The sequence below is a fragment of the Aotus nancymaae genome, unplaced genomic scaffold (assembly GCF_030222135.1).
Source record: "Aotus nancymaae isolate 86718 unplaced genomic scaffold, 86718_ANA_hifiasm-v0.15.2.pri h1tg000059l, whole genome shotgun sequence".
NCBI classification, from domain to species: Eukaryota; Metazoa; Chordata; class Mammalia; order Primates; family Aotidae; genus Aotus; species Aotus nancymaae.
In genome coordinates this window covers 77,648,819-77,673,815 of record NW_026988473.1, presented here as the reverse complement: position 1 = coordinate 77,673,815, position 24,997 = coordinate 77,648,819, and the positions used below count along the sequence as shown (strand labels likewise).

The window sequence follows — 24,997 nt, the reverse complement described above, 5'->3', positions numbered from 1 at the left end:
TTTGAAGGTAGACATCATAAAACTTGGGGATAGATTAAGTGTTTGGAGTGAGAGAGAATAAGGAATCAATGTTGATTCTCTGGCTTCTTGCTTGAGCGTTTAGATTTGTGCCATATATTGAGAAGGGCATAAAAGAAGAAAGGACAGATGTGTTGTAGGGGACGATAGGCATATAATCAAAAGTTCCACTTTAGACGTGAAACGTTGGAGATGCCTAGAAACTTAAATGAAGGGAGGTTATGGGGCAATTGAATGTATGAGTTCAGAACTCAGTTAAGGGATTTGAAATGATACTTAGTTTTGCCTCTGGACAGCATGCAGATGGTACTTAAAGCCATTGGGATGGAGGGGATCACCTTAAAAAAGAAGGCAGAGCGGAAGAGGGTTTGTTTTCCTAGCCTGCAGTTTTAACCTTACCCAACCTTTGGGTGGAATAGAAAAAAACAAGAAAGACAGGAGAAAAATCCAGGAGAGTACAGAGTTGCAGAAGCCCATACTGGCCTTTACAGAGTAAACAATACCAAGATAGGCACAGGTGCAAGTCCGTTTATATATTTATGGTAGGTAGTGGAGGGACTTCATTTAGCTCATAAAGATTTACTTGAATTTCTCAGGCTCATTTTTGTGTATTAAATAGGACTCCTTTGGTTCCAGCTGATAGAAACTTAACTCAGATTCTCTTAGGGAAAATGAGATTTCTTGGAAGATTTTCAGGATACCTCAGGTTTTGGAAGGAAATAATGGCCCTTTCTAACTCCTTGTTTGGTTGTTCTTGTCTTTGTGAATTAAAACACACACAAACAAATCCAATCTAGCTTCCTAGGGTTTTTTTTTTTTTTTTCTTTTTTTCAGAAATGGATCAAAATACTATTTTGATATTTTTGTTTTTGATATATGCTTAAGGATATTAAAGAAAAAACAGTTTCCTTTTGTTATCACAGTAGATTGTTTGCATTGCAGCTGTGTAAATGTCTGCCAATTCCTTTAGACATGGAATAGTAATATAACTCACAGGTACATTGTTTGACACTTCCTATGTGCCAGGCATTGCTCTGAGCAATTTACATAGGAATTAACTTCTGTGGTGCTCACAGCATCCCCGGGAGATAGATAGAGTTATAAGTTTATCATCCCCATTTTACAGATGAATTGTGAAGCACAGTGGCTAAGTAACTTACCTAAGGTCACCCAACTAGTCAGACAAGCCAGGCATTCTGACCCCAAACTCATCTCTGTTGTTGCTTCTTGGTACAGTAATTAACCTCTCTGTCAATTGTGCAAGCAATAAGAATCCTTTAAATTTTGAGAGGCCGTTTAGAAATTGACATTTTGGAAACAAATCAGAAATCAGCCTTGGCAGATTGGGGTTTCTAATTACAGCATCTAAATGATAATTTAGACTGTTTTTACAGAATTTTTTAGTAATTGAAGGTTATGGATGGTGTTTTATTTATAGTTTAAACTCTTGAAGCTCTGCCACTTACCAGAGTGGACTTTGATAAATGTGCTGATCTGCGGCCTCTGAACCTTAGTTGCTCTTCAAGTTTGCCTGACAAATCCTCCTGTCCTTTACTTTTGTGCAAAGGACCTGTGAATTTTTCTGTTTACTTCTGACGTAAGGTCTCGTGATTCTCATTCTATTTTTCTAGATAAGACCTTTGGACATATTTATTTCACTATAACATCCGAAATCATGTTAAAGTTGTTGACTAAGAATTTATAAACACTGCTTTTATTGAAGACAGGAATCAGCGGACTTTTTCTTAATGGGCCAGATAGGGAGTATTTTAGACTTGGCAGGTCAGGAGGCAAAACCAGGGATATTACATAGGTAGATATTAGTATAACCATTTAAAATGTAACCATTTCAAAATGTGAAAACCATTCTTAGCTTATGGGCCATTTAATAAAAAAAAAAAAAACCTGGCGATGGGCTAGATTTGCTTACTGGCCCGCAATCTAAAATGACTTAAATTTCTTATTATTTCAAATACATAGGAATTTACTACAAGTTAAGCTTTATAAGAGTAGGAATAGGCTGGGTACAGTGGCCGATGGCTCATGCTTGTAATCCCAACACTTTAGGAGGCTGAGGCGGGTGGATCATGAGGTCGAGATCGAGCCCATCCTGGCCAACATGGTGAAACTGCCTCTACTAAAAATACAAAAATTAGCTGGGCGTGGTGGCACGCGCCTGTAGTCCCAGCTACTCAGGAGACTGAGGCAAGAGAATTTCAGTGAGCCAAGATTGCGCCACTACACGCCAGCCTAGCAACAGAGTGAGACTCTGTCTCAAAAAAAGAGTAGGAATCATGATTTTCTTATTAACTGAGATTTGAATAGAAAATATTTCAATGTTCCCACAGTTTTCAGAAGTGGAAGATGGTAATAGATACATTTTAGTACATGATAGTAACTATGATAATACAAGTACTTAATATGTGTCAGGCACTGTTCTAAGCGTTTAAGCGTAGTAACACATTCAATCTTTATAAAACTTACTGTCCCCATTTTATAGGTGAGGAAATTGAACCACGTAGAAGTTAAGTAATTCGCTCAAAGCCACATAGTTAGTAAACGGCAAAACCAGAAGTGAAGGCTCCGCCCGAGTCCTTTTCCTTACAGTTAAGTTTTACTGCCTCTAATGTAGATTTTAAGGGAATCGTGTGTTATTTATATTCATAGTGGCTGCTAGATTGAAACACTTAGCTAGAAAGGCACACTTGATAAATTATGTAGTTCATTGTGTTTGTTTTTGTTTTTGTTTTGCCTCAGGTGGTCCAGCGCATCATCCAGCAAAAACATGTCCCAGAGCCAAGTGTCAAAAGGGGTTGATTTTGAATCAAGTGAGGTAACTAAGTAATATTGTTAAATTTTAACTAATTTATAACTTTATGATATTTACATAGAGACTGCTAGCTAGTTACTGAACTCTTTTATTTGATAATTTCATCTTTTAGGTTCAGGGGGTACATGTACAAGTTTATAACATGGGAATTTCATGATGCTAAGGTGTGGTACAGGTCCCGTCACCCAGGTAGTGAGCATAGTACACAGCAGGCAGTTTTCCAACCCACATCCTGCTCTCAGCCTCCCCCCTTTAATAGTCCCCAGTGTCTGTTCTCTTCTTTATGTCCATGTATACTCAGTGTTTAGCTCCCACCTATAAGTGAGGACATGTGGTATTTGGTTCTCTGTTCCTATGTTAATTTGCTTAGGATAGTGGCCTCCAGCTGCAAAGGACGTAATTTTGATGTTATTTTTTATTTTTAACAATTTTTTTTATTGCTGTGTAGTGTTCTGTGTTGTATACGTACCACCATTGACTTCATCCGATCCATGTTGATGGGCACTTAGGTTGATTCCATGTCTTTGTTTTTGTGAATAAGTGCTGCAGTGCACATGTGAGTGCATGTGTGTTTTTGGCAGAATGACTTGTTTTCCTTTGGTTATATAGCCAGTATTGGGATTACTGGATGGAATCGTAGCTCTGTGTTAAGTTCTTTGAGAAATTTCCAAATGGCTCATGTTGGCTGAACTAATTTACATTCCAACAATGTAGAAGCATTCCCTTTTCTGTACAGCTTCCTCAGCATCTGTTGTTTTTTGACTTTGTAGTAACAGCCATTCTCACCGGTGTGAGTCGGCGTCATTGTGGTTTTGGTTTACATGTCTCTGCTGATGAGTGGTGACAAGCACTCTTCTTGTTGGTTGGCTACTCCGCACGTCCTATTCTTGGTAATGTGCCTGTTCGTGTCCTTTGCCCGTTTTCTAATGAAGTTATTTGAATTTCCTTATTGATTTGTTTCCATTCCTTATAGATTCTAGATATTAGACCCTTGTTGGATGTATATTTTGTGAATATTTTCTCCCATTCTGCAGTTTTTTTGTTTACTCTGTTGATAGTTTATTTTACTGTGCAGAAGCTCTTTAGTTTAATGAGGTTCTAGTTGTTCATTTGTGTTTTTGTTGCCATTGCTTTTGGGGACTTAGCCAAAAATTCTTTGCCAAGACCAATGTTGAGAAGGCTGTTTTCTAGGTTTTCTTCTAGGGTTATTATAGTTTGAGACCTTACTATTGAATCTTTAATTCATCTCGAGTTAATTTTTGTATATGGTGAACGAAAGCATCCGTTTTCTTCTGCACATTGCTAGCCAGTTGTCCTAGCACCATTTATTGAATAGGGAGTCTTTTTCCCAGTGCTTGTTTTTGTCAGCGTCGTCAAAGATCAGATGGCTGTAGATGCACAGCTTTATTTCTGAGTTCTGCATTCTGTCCCATTGGTCTCTGTGTCTGTTCTTGTACCAGTACAATACTGGTTTTGGTTATCATAACCTTATAATATAGTTCAAAGTTGGGTAGTGTTATACTTCTTTCCTTGTTCTTTTTGCTTGGGGTTGCTTTGTCTATTTAGGTTCTTTTTTGGTTTCATGTGAATTTTAGAATACTTTTTTCTAATTCTGTGAAAAATGACGTTGGAAGTTTGATAGGAATGGCTTTGAATCTATAGATAGCCCTTGGCAGTATGGCCATTTTAATGACATTGATGCTTCCAGTTCCTAAGCGTGGAATGGTTTTGCATTTGTTTGTGTTATCTGTGATTTCTTTCAGCGGTGTTTTATAGTTATCCTCGTAGAGATCTTTCACCTCCTTGGTTAGCTGTGTAGCTATGTATTTAATTTTCTTTGTGGCTATTGTAAATGGTATTGTGTTCTCGATTTGACTTTCAGCTTGAACATTGTTGGTGTACAAAAATGCTACTGATTTTTGTACACCGATTTTTTTTTTAATTCTGAAACTTTGCTGAAGTACTTTATCAGTTCTAGGAGCCTTTTGCCAGAGTCTCTACGGTTTTCCAGGTATAGAATCATATCGTCAGCAAAGAGAGAGAGTTTGACTTCTTCTTTTCCTGTTTGGATGCCTTTTCTTTCTTTCTCTTGCCTGATTGCTCTGGCTAGGAATTCCAGTACTATGTTGAACAGGAGTGATGAGAGTGGGCATTCTTGTCTTCTTCCAGTCATCAGGGAGAATGGTTCTAGCTCTTGCTTGTTCAGCATGATGTTAGCTGTGGATTTTCATAGATAGCTCTTATTATTTTGAGGTATGTTCCTTCAGTGCCTAGTCTGTTCAGGGTTTTATCATGAAGCGGTGTTGGATTTTATTCTGTTCAGGTGATCGTATTATTTTTGTTTTTAATTTGCTTATGTGGTGAATCACATTTATGGATTTGCATATGTTGAATCAGTCTTGTATCCCAGGAATAAAGCGTCCTTGATCATGGCATATTAACTTTTTGGTGTGCTGCTAGGTTTGGTTTACTAGTTTCTTGAGGATTTTTGCATCTGTGTTCATCCGGGATATTGGCCTGACGTTTCTTTGTTTTGTCGTCTCTGCCAGATTCTGGTATCAGGCTGCTGCTGGCATCGTAGAATGAGGGAGGGAGGAGGAGCCTCGCTCCTTGATTTTTTTGGAATAATTTCTGTAGGGTTGGTACCACTCTTTGTATGTCTGGTAGAATATGGCTGTGAATCCATGTAGTCCAGGGCCTTTTTGGTTGGACTGATGAGTTTTACCGATTAATTTCAGAATTTATTATTGGTCTGTTCAGGTTTTCACTTCCTTCCTGGTTCAATCTTGGCAGGTTGTGTGTTTTGAGGGATTTATCCATTTCCTCTAGATGTTCTAATGTGTGTGAATAGTTGTTCATAGTAGTCTTTGAAGATATTTTGTGTTTCTGTGGGGTCAGTTGTAATGTCATCTCTGTCATTTCTGATTGTATTTTTTTGGATCTTCTCTTTTTTTCCTTTGTTTAGCTAGCCATCTATCAATTTTGTTTGTTCTTTTAAAGAATCAATTCTTCGTTTCATTGATCTTTTGTATGGATTTTTGCATCTTAGTTTTGTTCAGTTTTTCTCTCATTTTAGTTATTTCTTTTCCTTTGCTAGTTTTGGGGTTGGTTTGTTCTTTTATTTCTAGTTCCTCTAGGCACAATGTTAAATTGTTAATTTGAGATCCTTTTTTTTTTTATTTTTTTTTTTTTGAGACGGAGTTTCGCTCTTGATACCCAGGCTGGAGTGCAATGGCGCGATCTCGGCTCACCGCAACCTCCGCCTCCTGGGTTCAGGCAATTCTCCTGCCTCAGCCTCCTGAGTAGCTGGGATTACAGGCACGCGCCACCGTGCCCAGCTAATTTTTTGTATTAGTAGAGACGGGGTTTCACCATGTTGACCAGGATGGTCTCGATCTCTTGACCTCGTGATCCACCCGCCTCGGCCTCCCAAAGTGCTGGGATTACAGGCTTGAGCCACCGCGCCCGGCCGAGATCCTTTTAATGAAGGTGTTTAGTTCTACAAGCTTTCCTTTCAACAGTTTTAGCTGTATCCCTAAGATTTTGTAAGTTGTGATTCTATTTTCATTTTCATTGATGAAATTAATTTAATGAATGAATGAATGAATTTTCACTAATTTCGAAGAATTTTTTGATTCTACCTTAATTGTATTATTGACCCAGGAGTTATCCAGGAGTAAATTGTTTAATTTCCATGTATTTGTGTAGTTTTAAGAGATCTTCTTAATATTGATATCTCTTGTTATTGCACTGTAGTCCAAGAGTATATTTGGTATGATTTTGATTATTTTGAATTTATTGAGATTTACTTTATGACTGAACATGTGGTCAATCTTAGAATATGTTCTGTTTTCAGATGGAAAGAATTTATATCCTGTAGTTATTGGATGAAGTATTTTGTAGATGTCAATTAGGTCAACTTGATCAGGTTTAAGTCCTGAATTTTTTCCGCCTGGATGATCTTTCTAACACTGTCAGTGGGGTGATGAAGCCTCCCACTATTATTCTATTGCTGTCTCAGTCTTTTTGTAGGTTAAGAAGAACTTGATTTATGGATCTGGGCGTGTATATATTTGGGATAGTTAGATCTTCTCGTTGAATCAAATCCTTTATCATTATGTAATGCTCTTCTTTGTTCTCTTTTACTGTTGCTTGGTTTAAAGTCTGTTATATCTGATAAAAGAATTGCGACTTCTGGTCTTTTTTGTTTTTCATTTGCATGTTAAATATTTCTGCATCCCTTTACTTTGAGCCTGTGTGTGTCATTACATGTGAAATGGACCTCTTGACAACAGCAGTCAGGTCTTGTCCTTTTATCCAGCTTGCCACTGTATTCCTTTTAAGTGGGGGCATTTAGACAATTTATATTCAGGGTTAGTATTGATATGAGATTTCAGTCCTATCATCGTATTGTTAGCTGGGTGTTTTGTAGACTTGATTATGTAGTTGCTTTATAGTGTCTCTAAGCTATGTGCTTAAATATGTTTTTGTTTACATATTTAGCACCTTATAAGGACCTCTTCTAAGACTGATCTAGTTGTAATGAGTTGCTCAGCATTTGCTTGCCTGTGGAGGATTTTATTTCTCCTTTTCTTATGAAGCTTAGTTTGGTGGGATATGAAATTCTTGGTTGAAGTTCTTTTTTCTTTAAGGTTGCTGAAAATAGGTCCCCGGTCTCTTCTAGCTTGTAAGGTTTCTGCTGAGATGTCCACTGGTAGTCTGATGAGGTTCCCTTTGTAAGTGAACTGACCCTTCTGTCTAGCTGCTTTTAAGATCTTTTTTTTCCTGTTGACTGTGTGCCTTGGGGATGGTCATCTTATATAATGTCTCGCAAGAATTCTCTGTGTTTCTTAATTTACATGTCAACCTTTCTAACAAGATGGGAGAAATTTTCTGGACTAAATCCTCAAATATGTTTTCCATATTGCTTATTCTCTCTCCTCTCTTAAAAATATCAATGAATCATAGGTTTTGCCTCTTTACATAGTCTCATATTTCTCAGAGGTTTTTTCATTCTTCTTCATTCCTTTTTCTTTATTTTTGTCTGACCAAGTTGATTTGAAGAACTGGTTTTTGAGTTCTCAGATTCTTTCCTCAGCTTGGTCTGTTCTGCTGTTAATACTTTCAGTTGTACTATGAAATTCTTGTAGTGAATTTTTCAATTCCGAAAGTTCAGTATGGTTTATTCTTAAAATGGCCATTTTATCTTTCAGCGCTTGGATTGTTTTACTGGATTCAATGGATTGGGTTTTAGCTTTCTCCTGAATCTTGATGAGCTTCCTTGCCATCCAGATTCTGAATTCTACATCTGTCATTTCAGTAATTTCAGTCTGGTTAAGGACTATTGTTAGGAAGCTAGTGGCTCATTTGGAGGTAAGGGGACGTTCTGGCTTTTTGAATTGCCAGAATTCTTGCACTGATTCTTTCTACATATCTCATGTAGATTCTTTCTCATGTGACTACTGCAGTGTAAGTTGAGTATAGTCAGTTGGCCTTGTCTCTGGGTGCTTTCAGAGGGCCACGGCTCTATATAGATCTTTATTGTGGCTAGATTCTTGCCCTGCGTGTCACAGAGATGTATACTGGCAGAGTTTTTTTGGTGTTATAATTTTGGCTGTGATCCAGTAGCTAGCATTTAACATTAATGTTGAGCAGATAGGCTCTTACTCAGCTGCATAGTTCTTTTGTATTTCTGTGTGTTCGCAGCTGTGCTCTATGGTGGGAGCAGGGAGAGAGATGACCACTTTACCAGGTCCACTCCTGGGCCATGGGTGAGGCTCCTCTTATCACTGGCACCTCAACTGCATTTCCCTTGTTAGGTGTCTTGGGTTGCGGGACTCCCTCAGTCAGAGGCCACGGCTGGCAGACAGGCCACACCCTTCCCAGACCAGCACTGTGGAGGAAAGCACATCCCATTCCTGCACCAGCCCACGAACCCACATGTCTCACTCCTCTCAGTATTCTGAAAGATTTCTCCCCGACTTGAGTGCCAGCCACAGCTGTTAGCTTGGCAGCCCCAAGCTGTGTGCTATAGCCCTGTGGCACTGGGACCAGCCTATGGCTCCATCATCTGAACCCTCAGAGTCAGGTACCGGCTATGCTGGGGAATCTGAAATGCTCCCAGGCTGCCAGGAAGGTACTCAGGTGGAGCCACCAGCAAAACACCCAGGCTGGGCAGCAAAGGCTGCACTGTGCACACATTCCTGCAGGGCAGCTTGGCAGAGGCCCTGGAAGGGGTTGTAGGGGAGGAGGGCCTGCAGAACTGATGTTCCTTTGTCCCACAGGGAAGCTGGCCCCACTCTGTCCTGCCCTAGCAGTCAGGTAGGGCTAGTCCTGCCCCGAGGGAAATAAGAAGTCTTGGGGGATGGGCGCCTGTGGCCACCTTCTGCTGCAGCTGCCCTGCGTGTGAAAACTCCTGGGCTCCGTGCGTTCTGGATCTCTGTCTCTGCCTGCTATCTGGGCAGATCCCCCTGCCAGTTGAAATGTCTCCGGGGGAAATGAGATCTCTTATAGCTAGGATCTTGGAGGTCCATAGTGAGAATGGGCTGCCTCACGGTCCCTTCACTCACCCCTTCCTAGGAGCCTTTCAAGACCAGGAACCAGCCCTGGCATTGGGCAAACCCTGCAAGGTTCCCAGCTTCCTCCCTCTTCAGCTTCTGGTTTGCATCACCTTTGTCAACTCTTCGTGCTTTTTTCCAAAGATCTGCTCAAAATGTTGTGGCTCCCTTGATGTTTTGGTCCTTATCAGTGTCTAGTTGGCCATCTTGTCCTTCCACTAAAAGTTATTTTAAAAAATAGTTTTATTGATAACCTTCCTTTGAAGTATAGTTAATGTTAAGAGTTAATAAGTAACATATGTTGAGTGCCCATGAATGTATTTACCTCAGATATAAAAGTCCTGTAGATTTTTAAAATACGATGTTCACTCAGCTCTTTTTTGCCCAGATAACAGTGAAATCAAACTTTTGTTTAGCTGCTAACATTTACTTATACTTGGAGAAATGATGATGATATCCCAAAAGCTTTTAATATTACTTTAATGAATACTTAGTGCTCACTATGAGCTCTACCTGTGTCATGTAGATGGTGGCACGTGGTGGTGATTTCATGATATGTAGGTATTCAAGCATTGTCTGAAATGTTCTCTGGGAGGATTTCTGGAAAAAACTCCAATTCCAGATGGTTGTTTGCAACCATGAAATCTCCTGCAGCATGAATAAAGAGAAGGAAGAGGAAGAGGTTTAAGTCAAGACTTGCCTCTTGCCTTTATTAATTTGTTGTTTCAGTTAAGTTTAAAGAAAACTACATGACTGAAGGATACTGCCCTTCCCCTTTCCTTCATGGCGGCCATTTTAAGGGACTTTGCTAGTTTTTGTTGAATTGGTTGAAGGTGTTTCTCTTAGGCCTCTCACCCCTTTCATTTATTTCTTTTAATTTTAAAAATTGTTAATTGTAGCAAAAACATAAAATTAACCATTATTAAGTGTACAGTTCAGCAGTGCTAAATATATCCATATTAAACAGATCTTCAGCACTGTCTCATTTTGCAAAACTGAAAATCTGTATCCCTGAAATAACAAGTCTCCATTTCTCCTTCTTCATCTCCTGGTAACGGTCATTCCACTTTCTCCTTCTATGAATTCAGCTACTCTGGGTACTTCATATAAGTAGAATCATATAGTATTTGCCTTGTTGTGACGGGCTTATTTCACATAGCGTAAGTTCCTGAAGGTTTATCTACACTGTAACCTGTGACTTACACCTTTTATTTTTAGCTTTGGCCGCTGCTGCCATGTTTGCTGTATTTCAGCTGTGGTTTAAAACAGCTTGAGAAGACTCAACTCAGGCTGCCAAGAAAAATGGCGGCAAGAGATCAGTCTATTCTACCTGTTAAGTACTAATAGGTTGCTTCCAGGAAGGAATGAGCCGTTATTGATTCATTTGTTTATTCCAAAACATCTAGATATACATGCGGTTATATGTTACAGTTAAAAATTTGTATACTGGTCATGTTAACTGCAAAGACAAACTATTAGAAAATTATCTGTTACACTTCATTTGGATTTGTCTCTGGTGTATTTAAGTTTTGCCTTTGATAGTAGCAGAAAATGAATCAATAAATGATAATGAATTTGTATTTCTTAAGGCATCCATTTCTCACCAGAGACGGTTAATTTAGCTAACCTTTGGAAGTGCTAACACCACCAACAAAGCTTAGCATCAAGTGATTTCTTTTTTTAATGTCTTAAACACAAACAAAAAATTTACAAACAAATTTGCTTTGTTTTCTGAATACTTAGAGAATACTAAGAATCAGTTTTATGTTATCCTGATAAAATTATATAATTGGGCTCATCTGAGGTTGTTTCCATTCTTTGCAATTATTAGTTAATATCTGATATTTCTATTTATTCTTACCATGCATATAATCTATAGCCCGGTAGCACGGGAACTCTTGAAATACTATATATATATATTTTTTTAATCCAAAAAACTATTTGAAACCTTGTTTTGCTAGGTTGTTTTTCGCATGAGTGTGAGAGTAGCTAGCTATTTCTAGCATTAAATGGGTAATGGGAAATTAAAATTACAGCTGTTTCTGAGTGAGATCTCCATGTGGCGTCATTATTTTTTGGCTGTGAATTTCCAGAAGAGTAGATAAACAACAGTAATAAAGTGTAAATGAGAAAACCTATCAAAAACCAAATATAAAATGACTTGAGGAAGTTTATTTTTTGGCTTACCTGTACTTCGTTTCTCTTTATTAAGGTTAGTGAGGGAAATGTGTGTGGTTTATATTGTAGATACGTGCACACACACACAGCAGGATAAATTTTTATTTTAATGCTCACTAAGAATTTAATTGGACTTATATATTTCACAGTTATAAAGGAAATAGAGAAATAAAGTCTATCCCATGTGGAATGACTCTCACTGGTGCTGTTTTGCCCATAAGAACCTCTGTCTTGTTTCAGTGAAGCGTGAAACGATCGCTGATACAGCATGTGTATCTCATTTCAGGAGGACGATGACGATCCTTTCATGAACACTAGTTCTTTAAGAAGAAAAAGAAGATAATATATTTAATGGCACTGAAAAATATGTGAGATACAGGAAAAATCAAAGCATTGCAAGCTAAGAGTTTACAGTTTAAGATTTTAAATATTGTTTCCTGAGCATGACTTCCTAAATGAGAAATTTCTAGCTCAAGGACATATACAGTAGCATTGACTCACCCTTTTTTTTAACCTAGTTGTTATAATAAGAGCTTTGTTTCAATACCATTCTTGAGTAAAGATTAAAATAAATCTACCATTTTACATTTCTGCTTCATGATCAAAAACTATATCAGTATTTTAATATGGTTACATTTAGCCAAAGTTGAGGGAAAGAGCTTATAAAATTTAACTAACTTCTTGATAATTTTAGTAATTTCTTAGCGGTTCTGGATTTCCTGAAAGTAAAGCAATCTATGTGAACCTGTGCCTGAATTCACTGTTTGTTACTATGTATGTTTCTTTCGAATGCTTCTTGTAAGTCTAAATGATTAGAAGTACCTAATAGTTTGAGTAGACATGTTTTTATTAAAAAGAGTAAAATAACCTATCAGAATTACTTAGTTTATTCCATTTATAGCAAATATTTCAAAAGATTATGTTCTCATTGAGTGGTAGTGATTTCCTTTATTATTCTGTATCCTTAATGGTGTTCTCTCGCTCCTCCTCTGCCCACTTCCCCGTCTCTCCTTTTCTCCCTTTCTTTTTCTTCTGTTTCATACATATGTGTGTGCCTATTTCTAGGAGAAAAAGTTAAAAATTGCTTTAAAATACATCTTCTTGAAAAGATGAAAGAGTTTTTTTAGGTAGAGTGGTCAGTTGAATCTTACAGTAAAGTGTTGAAATATATCTAATGTAGAATATCAGTGCCAGGATTGCTCATTAACAATGTTTTATCTTAACTCTGGTTCCCGTGAAACGTTTCTGAATGGGCACTTCTGGAAATATTAGTAACTCATGTTAAGTTTTTCTTTTTTTACTTGTTTTCAGTGAGAAATAAGAATTAGACATCTTCAGATTTAAGTTAAATAATCCCATTCTTTTCTTTAATACTCTGTAAAAAGGTCCCTGAGATTATTCCTTCTTTTAATCTCACGTGACAGCTTCACTGAAAACCTCTTCAAGGAAGTTATACGTGTTGGGAGTACAACAGCCTGACGTTTATTCATAGGTAGAAACAAATACTTGATTCAGGGATACTCAATGACCATTAGGATAGTCATACCTGGAATGTGTCAAATTATAAGAGACAGACATTTGGTTAGGGCTGCCTCATGTTATAGCACCTTTGAAGAGGCCTAAGTCAAAAATTGCAATGTAACAGTCTAATGGCTTTCTTAAAAGTATTTCTGTACCTAACTTGAGCATAAGGGTTATTTGAGCAAGTAACGTTCACTCAGTGGAAGGCATTGTCCTGTGAAATAGTCTCAGGCAGATCTGCCCACATCTTTATCGCACTTGAAATCTAATATTTCTAGTATCTGAACAAAGCAGAGTTTAAGTCAGGATTGAGCAGTGCTGTCCACGATGGAATGGAAGCTACTAGGGAGGCAGTGTCTGGGTGATGCTGTGCCTCCTACCCCTGCACAGGGCACACTGGCTCGGAGTGAGCTGTGCACCACATCAGCTAGTGGCTCTTCTTATGCATCAGTTAGATGGGTCTGGATGAGAGTAATAGTGAGGGGTTGGTCACTAAAGTATCCTGATAAGTTCCTAGGAAACAAGGAATAAAGCTTTTTCCCCTTAAAAAAAATTGCTCTTGTCTATGAAAAGAGGTACTAGGCCGCCGCTGCCGCCATCGTGCCAGCCCCTCGGGTCTCTGTGAGGCCGGGTGACGCTCCAGAATGGGAGACAAGCCAATTTGGGAGCAGATTGGATCCAGCTTCATTCAACATTATTACCAGTTATTTGATAATGATAGAACCCAACTAGGCGCAATTTACGTGGACGCGTCATGCCTTACGTGGGAAGGACAACAGTTCCAGGGGAAAGCTGCCATTGTGGAGAAGTTGTGTAGCCTTCCATTCCAGAAAATCCAGCACAGCATCACAGCGCAGGACCATCAGCCCACGCCGGATAGCTGCATCATCAGCACGGTTGTGGGCCAGCTTAAGGTGGATGAAGACCCCATCGTGGGGTTCCACCAGATGTTCCTATTAAAGAACATCAACGATGCTTGGGTTTGCACCAACGACATGTTCAGGCTCGCCCTGCACAGCTTCGGCTGACCTTCTCTCAGCCAGGCACTCACGCTGTTTCCTCCTCCCTCCTCCTCCCAATACTATTCCCACTCCTCCAGATGCTCCAAATACCACGCACAAATGAGCAGGGCCGCGGCGGGAGTGGGCGCAGTGCGCTGCCGCCACCAAGGTGTTGTGCATGAGGTTTGGACGCTAGACTAGTTGCATCTGACTAGAGAAGTTTGTGTTGTACCAGCGCATGCCTCGGAAAGACTTAGGTCATGCAAAAGGTTGTCCTTTTTTTTAAAAAATCTACTGACAAGTTGCTCTAGTAACCCAAAGACATGAAGGAGAAAGCAGCTGCCTTCCCACCCAGACGTTGATTTGTTCAGATGTTTCAATGCCTCATGATGCAATAATACCACAAAAATTTTCTTAGCAGTTTAAAAAAAAAGAAAAAGGGAAAGAGGTACTAAATGCAATTTAGTTCACCACTAAGGAAAGTGATGCCACAGCAGTTACAGAGGGTGAAAATCTCTCCAGCCAGTTCAGATCACTTTGTGAATAGTATGTATCAAGCCCTGAAAATAGGACAAATAAAATGTGACAGGGAAACCTTTTTTTGATTGAATATTGTTACATAGTGAAATGTGCTACAAATCCCTAATATTTTATATCGATGCTGCAAAGTCTGTTGGTTTTGTTTTTTGTTTCTAACAGTCTTCAGACCCGCTGGTATAGGAGTGTAGAGGTCTTTTAGATGATTTGAAAGCACCTGCATTTGCTCTTGGAGGCTGTGGGAGACTCGCAGGGATGAATACATTCAGAGGAAAACATCTGTAGGGAATTCTTCTGTCGCTTACCAAAGAATAAATATCTTTCTGGTGTTTTGTTTCCTATCATAAAAACACAGCAGTGCGTTTACAAGATTAAAAATTACTCAAAGTTATAGGAAATTCTAGAAAATATAACTGGTACTTAGAAAATTCAAGCATTTAGGAGTGTGACCTTTAGTTCAGGTACAATAAGACTTTTTTCCCTAAACTTTTAATCGTAGGAAATGCAATAAATACAGAAAAATATGGTTTAACAAATAATTATAAAGTGAGCATTGATGGAATCCTAATACAGGTCAGGAAATAAAACAGCAGTGTCCTGCAAGCCCATTCAATTGTTTTCTCCTTTCTGGGTTACCAGCCCTGACTTCTATAATTTAAAAGCTCCTACTTTTGCCACAAGGTGGTGCTTCTGCCATTAGATGCAGTTAGGAGGATGCAACTGCAAATCTAAAATTCGGAAGTTAGTACAGTTGTGATAAATTTAGAACCTACGCATTAATACTAAACCCATGCAGTAATACCTTCTAGTCATGTAAACTCCTTTACTTAACATATTTCATTTGGTTCAGCCTGTTACGGAATTTACCAGCTAGATAAATTTTGCATATAAAGGTTTATAAAGAAAAGGAACATTTTATGTTTTCATAAAGAGAAAAATACATTCTTAGAAAAAAAAAAGAGTTAAAAAAAATCTCAATGGGCTGGGTGCGGTGGCTCACACCTGTAATCCCAGCACTTTGGGAGGCTGAGACAGGTGGATCACCTGAGGTCAGGAGTTCGAGACCAGCCTGGAGAACATGGTAAAACCTCGTCTCTACTGAAAATACAAAAAATTTGTCAGGCATGGTGGCATGCACCTGTAATCCTAGGTCCTTGGGAGGCTGAGGCAGGAGAATCACTTGAACCCAGGAGGCAGAGGTTGCGGTGAGCTGAGATAGCGCCACTGCCCTCCAACCTGGGCAATAAGAGCGAAACTCAGTCTCAAAAAAAAAAAAAAAGTATCTCAATGTAAAATATTTTCTTTGGAAACACAGATTTTAACAGCAACTTTCCCCCAAAGTAATCTGATGTCCTTTTTGCATCTGTCATACATTTAATTCATAGTATTTTGTATTTTGTGTTTTTTAAAAGCTAACTATCATTAAGATTACCATAGAAGTTTGGTATAATAAAGATTTGGGTTTTTCAGTCCAGTGAGTTTCCATATTGAATGAAAAGGATCCACATTTCATCACTTGCTTGTCTCATTTTCTTTTAGTACTTTGGAACTTAGTTTGGTCAGAAAATACCAGAATTTTAGTTTGAGCTAAAGAGCAAGCTTACATAACTTGCTATTGCCATATACATTTGTGTGTCTGCTGTATCGGATAACTGGATCTGATTTTAGCACTTTTTAAGTTGTAAAAGCAATGCATTTTTATTCTTCAGATTCAGACACTGAGTACCTATCAAAACGTGTATGCTCACCTGCCATCCTCTCCCCAGATACAACCTATCAACAATCAGGAACATGTTTCTCCAATTACTGCTGGCACAACTACTAAGGAAAATTGTTGAATTAGAACCCCACATTGTACAGATACATATGTTCTCCTTGGTACTTACCTTGACATTCTGATTTTTCTACATATGGTTCATCAACCTCTTAATTAAACCATCTTTGTCTATTTCGAGAGGTAACACACACGGCTTTCCAGTGTGTGTTTTAAATGTTACTGTTCAGTTTGAGTCAAATCAAAGGATATTTAATCTGTGGTGCCTTGACATTAAAAGTGGCAAAGTGATTTTTAAAGGGTGCTTGCTGGTTATTGCACATTATGGTTGATTAACAAAAGAGGTTCAATGGTATTAGGCTGGTTGGCCAATACAAACTGTTCTGCCTCTGAGCCACTGTGTAGTCAAGTTGGTTCATGTACAGATACCCAAAACTAGTGCATAAGTACCCTTGATCACAGTGCCTATTTAGTATCAATACCAGCTGTTTCGTGTTTACATTTTATGTAAAAATCAAAAATTTCTGCATATAAGCTTATAAATATAAGTGCAGTCCACCTGTTAGTGCATTTGAACTGACTGCATGGTATATCTGACTTTGAGTACATTTTGCTAGAGGCAAAAGGCCATTGCTTAATAGGATGGGAGGCACAACTGCATTTCCATTGGTTCTTGGATAGTCTGTAAATGAAGCCATCTACTTTACACCCATTGAAGTATTTTAACATAAACAATGAGGTAAATAAGTAAACCCATCATAGATAGACCAGAAAGTTTCTAGTGGTTATTCATTCCAGTATTGATTTCTGAGGTTTTTAGTAGTTTTACGTCCAGATCATATTTTAAAAACTGAAATAGTATCAACTTTACAGAAATTTGCAAGAATAGGCTGAGTGTGGTGGCTTACACCTGTAATCCCAGCACTTTGGGAGGCCAAGGCGGGCAGATCATGAGATCAGGAGATGGAGACCATCCTGGCCATGGTGAAACCCCGTCTGTACTAAAATACAAAAAATTAACCAGGCATGGTGGCGTGCACCTGTAGTCCCAGTTACTCAGGAGGCATGCGGCAGGATAATCACTTGAATCTGGAAGATGAAGTTGCAATGAGCCGAGATCGCGCCACTGCACTCCAGCCTGGTGAAAGAGCAAGACTCTGTCTCAAAAAAAAAAAAAAAAAAAAAAAGGATTTTCTGCTATATTTATTCTTTCTGTCTGAACATTATGTCGTACAAACTGCTCCATATTATTTTATGGAGATCTTTACTTTTTTAGAGCCTCATGGTACTCCATGGAGTTTAAATGCCATAGTGTATTCTATCCTCCTATACTTGTGCCTTTTGGTGGTTCTGATATTTACAATTACAAATAATACTGCAATACTAATGCTAGTATTTTTAATACTGCAGTACTATTACCAGTATTTTAAAATTTTTGGAAGTGTTATCTTCAGAGTAAATTCCTGGAAGTGTGATTATTCGGTAAACCAGTAAATGCACGTGTAGTTTTGTTAAGTGCTGCCAAGTTCCTTTTCATAAAGCTTGTATTCCCACCAGCAATGTGTGGCCTACCTATTTCTCTATAGCCTCACCATCAGAAGAATGTATGTCATCAAATTTTTGATTGTTTGCCAAACTGATGGACTAGAAATGGCATCTTAGTGTAATTTTAATTTGCATTTCTCTTATTATGAATTAAGTTGAATTTGTAAAAATATGTTTAAGGACCATTTTTACATCCATTTTTGGTGAATTGCTTGTTCATGTATCTTATTCATTTTTCTAGGATGTCTGGTCCCCTTTTTCTTCACTCAATATAAAAAATATTTTTAAATATTAGATATTAACCCTTTGTCTATAATATATTGCAAAAATTTTTTCCAACTTCTTGTTTGTATTTTTATTTTGCTTATGGTGGTTTTTTTTTTTTTTTTGCAATACAACAGTTTGTTTTGAATTTAGTCAAATTTATCTGGTCTTGCATCTGGAATTTGGTTTTTGTTGTATAAATGGTGTCTAATTGAACAGAGGTTCTTTTAAGGAACATAGCTTTTTTTATAATTGCACAATTGGACTTTATGAAGTCCAACTTACATTGATTCAGGCTTAACATTTTTATATTGTGTTCAAGAAAAGCGTTTCTTACCCTAAGGTCATGTAGCTTCTTCTGTGTTACCTTCCAGAACTTTATGTTTTGCTTTTTCCAATTCAGCTCTTAACAGTCCAGCTGGGAATTGATGTTTATGCTCTTAATTGCTGTTGGGCTATTTTTTTCTATTTTGTTTCTGCTGTGTGCTTTGTTTCAGATCAGATCCTCAGAACATGAAAGAAAATAATTATTTTTTAACCGAAGCCATTGATTAATGTTGCATCTTACAGAGGGGGAAATGATGATTCAAATAGGTTGTTTTTGTTTTAACAACAGTATCATGTAAAAATGTCTTTAAGGATATTTCTAGAAAACATCACCAGATCAGCAACTCATTTTCACAGGAGGCAAGCAATAGCTATCCTTGATCTTACGTGCTTTCTAAAAATGCTTCTAATAAGATTTTTTTAATTGCCATTTGAGGCCATGAATTTTGAGCACCAGAAAAAGAAAAGTTGTATTTTTCATACTGACTCTCACTGCCTTGTGTTTCATAAAGTTCATGCTCTGATAAAGACAAATTCTAGCAATTACAGTTGGAGACGCAGCTTTCAGGCAGTGGAACCAGGGAAGGTTGTGGTGTTTGAAATATGATCGTACATCTCAGGGGAAAAAAGTGTACACAGTGAAGGAAACATGTAGGATCTGAAGGTGAAAATCGTGACCCACCTATTCAACGAAATTACATGATATTATAAAAGGCTGAAATTAAGAGCAGAATGATAAAATTCTAAATCATGTGAAGAAAATGATCATGCCATTTTTTTTTAATTTTGAGAATCTTGCTCCGTTGTCCAGGCTAGAGTGCAGTGACGCGATCTTGGCTCACTGCAACCTTCGTCTTTCCCAGATTCAAGTAATTCTCCTGCCTTAGCCTCCCGAGTAGCTGGGATCACAGGCATGAGCCATCACACCCAGCTAATTTTTTTCTATTTTTAGTAGAGACAATCACTGCGTTGGCCAGGCTGGTCTTGAAGTCCGGATCTCAGATGATCCGCCCAGCCTCCCAAAGTGCTGGGATTACTGGCATGAGCCACAATGCTCAGACCATGCCATTTATACTATACCTACAAGTTTAATTGCTAATAACAATTCTTAACAGCAGGTGCCTTCTGGCAGGCTGTGGACTCCCAGCCTGGGTTCATCCTAAATTATCCTCTTCCAAAACCTTTTATTTTGCGATGCCCTAACTCTCCACACTGCCTTTCCCATGAAATTGAGTTACCTTAAGGGAAGGCCCCTCACTCTTTTTGTCTTTTAAACCAAGCCTAGCATGGTGCCTAAATGCTTTACTAAATACTTAATGCATGACTATGTGAAGACATAAGTAGACTTTATTAAAAAAAAAAAAAATTCCAAAGCACTCACAGAAATGAAGCAGAGCTGTTAATTTCACCCTCAGTCCTTGACAATAGAAATACCTCTTGTAAACACAAATGACTGTGTTATGCAGTAGAGGCATTAGAGTCTTAAGAAGCCAACAACTTCATGTCCACACAGCTCTTTATCCAAAATTGCCACCCTAGTCAGATTGGTTCCATTGGCTCATCAGACCAATGATCCATTTCTGGACAGTGACAATAATAAGGAACCTGTTACAGGTAAAGATGGACTGTTACCCTCTGTAAACTATTAGGTTTTTTTTGAGTATAAATGGTATTTGTGAAAAATGCAAAAGAATATGAAGAAAAAGGATACCATAATAATCCTGATATTAACATTTCACTGTGCCGCCTTTAACTTCTCACATAATTGAAGTGAAATTGTATCAGTTTGTGTCCTGCTTGTGTTATTCTGAGAGCATTTTCTGTGTTACTAGATTTTTCTCAAAAGCATCCCTTTTAATGGCTGCATAGTGTTTTGGGTCATGGAATACCACAGCATAATGTATTTTTCACTATAATAAATAATGCTTGATGGAATCATCTTTTGACATAATTTTTAAAATATTTTTTATGCAGAGATAGGGTGTGATAAACCTACATGTATCCATCATCTTGCTTCAATCCATTTCTCTTCCCTTGGGGCCAGATTATTTTGAAGCAAATTCCAGACATTGTATTATTTAATCTGCATATATATATGCACATAGGTATATACAATAAACAAAAGGGCTCTTTTTAAATCAAATATACTGTCAGTTGTACATAAATCTTTGACCACATTTAAAAAATAATATCCTTAGGCTAGGATAGAGTAAACAATAGAATTTCAGGTAAAGGAGATGAAAATATTTTAAGGCTTATGGCAGTTTTACCAGATGGCTTTGCAGAAAGGATATATCCATTTATACTCCCACCAGCAACACGAGAGCACCTCTTTCACTGCACCCTAACCCACACCTAGTCATTTATTTGATTTCGTGAACTGCACTGTAAAAGGTTTCTTCCATTTGGGTTTAGGCTTTAATGATGTTGTTCACTCAGAAGCTAATGATGAGATTGTTGGTCAGTCAGACCTGGGCTTCAGTCTTCCAGTCCTTTTAGCTCTGTGAGTCATACAAGTCAGTCTCAGAAAATCTGCTTCCTCATTCAGTAGATTAAAATACTTATCTTGTATGTTTTGTGATTCGATGCAATGATGTTTATGAAGTGATTAGCACAGTCTCGATGGTTCCATTGGCTGCAAGCTACATCTTCAACTGTAATTGCTAGAATTTATTTCTATTATAGTACAAACTTTATAAAATAGGTCAGTGTAAAATTAATATAAAAAAGACTTATTTTTCTGATGCTCAAAATTAACAGCCTCAAGTGGTAATTCAAAAAAATTAAAAAGAACCCTATTAAAGCATTTTCAAAAGAGCCTAAGATCAATGATAGCTATTGCTTACATCCTGTGAAAATGAGTTGCTGATCCTGTGATGCTTTCTAGAAATATCCTTAACAAAATTTTTACTTGGTAATGCTATTTTAGAAAAAAAACCACTTTAATCATTCTCCTTCTGTAAGATGTAGTATTAATCAAATAGCTTAAGTATTATGGCTAATTATCCTCTTTCTCATTCTGAGGATCTGATTCAAAAGAAAGCACACAGAAGAAATGAAAAAGAAGTAGAAAATAATAGCCCAATAGCAATTAAGAGCATAGAATGAGAGCTGATGTTAAGAACTGTGACTCAACCTATAGAATTATAGAAAATCTCCTTGAAACATTAATTGTATGGCTCTACCCATTAGAAGAACTGTATCTTCCTTTTGCCTAAGAGAGGCAAAAGGAAGAAATTCTCATTTTAAGTGGTTATCCAGCAACAGAACCAGAAAAATTGTTCCTTTCACAGAAGGTAGGTTCTATTGCATATACAAGATGGATATTGATATCATTTTAAATTAGATATTTCCAAGGTAATTGATCATATCCTTAGCAAACAGGGACAGTTTGACTTCCTCTTTTTTTTTTTTCCAGAACATGCCACGTTACTGACTTCCTCTTTACCAATTTGGAGGCCCTTTAGTTCCTTCTCTTGTCTGATTGCTCTGGTTAGGACTTACAGTACTGTGTTGAAGAGGAGTCGTGAGAGGGGGCGTCCTTGTCTTGTTCCAGTTCTCAGAGGGAATGCTTTCAGCTTTTCCCCATTCAGTATTATGTTGGCTGTGGGTTTGTCATAGATGGCCTTTATTACATTAAGGTATATCCCTTGTATGCCAATTTTGCCAAGGGTCTTATTTGTAAAGAGATGCTGGATTTTGTCAAATGGTTTTTCTGCATTTCTGCATCTATTGAGATGATCATGTGATTTTTGTTTTTAATTCTGTTTATGTGGTGTATCACATTTATTGACTTGCTTATGTTAAACCATCCCTGCATCCCTGGTATGAAACCCACTTGATCATGGTGGATTATCTTTTTGATACGTTATTTAATACAGATAGCTAGTATTTTGTTAATGATTTCAGCATCTATGTTCATCAAGGATATTGGTCTGTAGTTTTCTTTTTTGGTTGTGTCCTTTCCTGGTTTTGGTATTAGGATGATGCTGGGTTCATAGGATGAATTAGGGAGGGTTCCTTCTTTTGCTATCTTGTGGAATAGTGTCAAAAGGATTGGCACCAATTCTTTAATGTCTAATAGAATTCTGCTGTGAATCCATCTGGTTCTGGACTTTGTGTTGATAGTTTTTTAATTGCCATTTCAATCTCACTGCTTGTTATTGGTCTGTTCAGGGCATCCAATTTTTCCTGATTTAGGCTAGGAGGGTTATGTTTTTCCACGAAGTTTATCCATCTCCTCTAGGTTTTCTAGGTTATGTGTGTAAAGGTGTTCATAGTAGCCTTGAATGATCTTTTGTATTTCAATGGTGTCAGTTTTAATATCTCCTGTTTAGTTTCTTAGTGGGGTTGTTTGGATTTTCTCTCTTCTTTTCTTGGTTAATCTTGCTAATGGTCTATCAATTTTATTTATCTTGTCAAAGAACCCCTTTTTGTTTCATTTATCTTTTGTATTTTTTGTTTGTTTCAATTTCATTTAGTTCTGCTCTGATCTTGGTTATTTCCTTTCTTCTGCTGGATTTGGGTTTGGTTTGGTCTAATTTCTCTAGTTCCTTGAGGTGTGACCTTAGATTGTGCTCTTTCAGACTTTTTGATGTAGGTGTTTAGAGATATGAACCTTGCTCTTAGCACCGCCTTAGCTGTATCTCAGAAGTTTTGATAGGTTGTGTCATTATTGTCTTTCAGTTTAAAGAATTCTTACATTTTCATCTTGATTTCATTTTTGACCCAAATCTCATTCAGGAGCAGGTTATTTAATTTCCAAACCCTAAGGAATCCTCCAAAAAGCTCCTAGACCTGATAAAAGAATTCAGCAAAGTTTCCAGATTCAAAATTAATGTACACAAATCAGTAGCTCTTCTATGCATCAGCAGTGACTAAGCAGATAATCAAATCAAGAACTCAACCCTTTTTACAATAGCTGCAAAATAAATAAATAAATAAATAAAATAGGAATATACCTAGCAAAGGAGTTGAATGAACTCTACAAGGAAAACTATAAAACACTGCTAAAAAAATCATAGACGACACAAACAAATGGAAATACATCCCATGCTCATGGATGGGTGGAATCAATATTGTGAAAATGACCATACTGCCAAAAGCAATCTACAAATTCAATGCAATTGCCATCAAAATACCACCATCATTCTTCATAGAGTTAGAAAAAACAATTCTAAAATTCATATGGAACCAAAAAAGAGCCCGCCGCATAGCCAAAGCAAAACTAAGCAGAAAAGCAAACCTGGAGGCATCACACTAGCTCATTTCAAACTATACTATAAGGTCATAGTTACCAAAACAGCATGGTACTGGTATAAAAATAGGCACATACACCAGTGGAACAGAATAGAGAACCCAGAAATAAACCCAGGTACTTACAGCCAACTGAACTTTAACAAAGCAAACAAAAACATCACATCGGGAAACAACACCCTTTTCAACAAATAGTGCTGGGATAATTGACTAGCCACATGTAGGAGAATGAAATTGGATCCTCATTTCTCACCTTATACAAAAATCAACTCAAGATGGATCAAGGACTTAAACCTAAGACCTGAAACTATAAAAAATTCTAGAAGATAACATTGGAAAAACCCTTCTAGACATTGGCTTAGGCAAAGAGTTCATGACCAAGAACTCAAAAGCAAACTCAATAAAAACAAAGATAAATAGCTGGGACCTAATTAAACTAAAAACCTTTTGCACAGTAAAAGGAACAGTTGGCAGAGTAAACAGACAACTCACAGAGTGGGAGAAAATCTTCACAATCTATACATCTAAAAAAGGACTAATATCCAGAATCTACAATTAATGAAAACAAACCAGTAAGAAAATAATCCCATCAAAAAGTGGGCTAAGGACATGAATGGAAAATTGTCAAAGAAGATATACAAATGGTCAGCAAACATACGAAAAAATGTTCACCATCGCTAATGATCAGGGAGATGCAAATCAAAAGCACAGTGCGATAACCTTACTCCCGCAAGAACGGCCATAATCAAAAAATCAAAAAACAGAAGATGCTGGCATGGATGTGGTGATCAGGGAACACTTCTGCACTGCTGGTTGGAATGTAAAGTAGTACAGCCACTGTGGAGAAGAGTGTGGAGATTCCTTAAGGAACTAAAAGTAGAACTATCATGTGATCCATAATTATATATATATAAAATATATATTATTACATATAATGATATATAATATATAATATATATGAGGTATCCCATCATATTTATTATATATAACATATATATACCAAGTTATATAGTATATATGTACTACATACCATATAGTATATAATATATAATATATACTACATATATAATACATGGTATACATTATACATATATAGTATATATAATATATATAGTATATAGTTAACATATATATAGTATAATATACACTATAATATAGCATATATAGTATATAGTATTATATATACTAA

General features: G+C 37.4%; 2 protein-coding genes across 5 annotated transcripts in view; both read left to right on the top strand.

The window, feature by feature from the left end:
- Positions 1–24,997, top strand: part of MRE11 (MRE11 homolog, double strand break repair nuclease) — a 112,419-nt gene that overhangs the window by 69,514 nt on the left and 17,908 nt on the right. For 3 of the 4 annotated variants that reach the window (XM_064365428.1, XM_064365427.1, XM_064365430.1), the window contains one exon: positions 2,776–2,851. In XM_064365428.1, coding sequence (XP_064221498.1) covers positions 2,776–2,851 — 76 coding nt within the window. Of the gene's footprint in view, positions 1–2,775; positions 2,852–11,869; positions 12,332–24,997 lie in introns of those variants that run through there. The other variant, XM_064365431.1, reaches the window with a different exon arrangement.
- LOC105711923 (nuclear transport factor 2-like) lies at positions 12,552–14,258 on the top strand. The gene has a single exon (XM_064365433.1). The coding sequence runs from the start codon at positions 13,749–13,751 to the stop codon at positions 14,130–14,132; it is 384 nt and encodes a 127-aa protein (XP_064221503.1). The 5' UTR covers positions 12,552–13,748; the 3' UTR covers positions 14,133–14,258.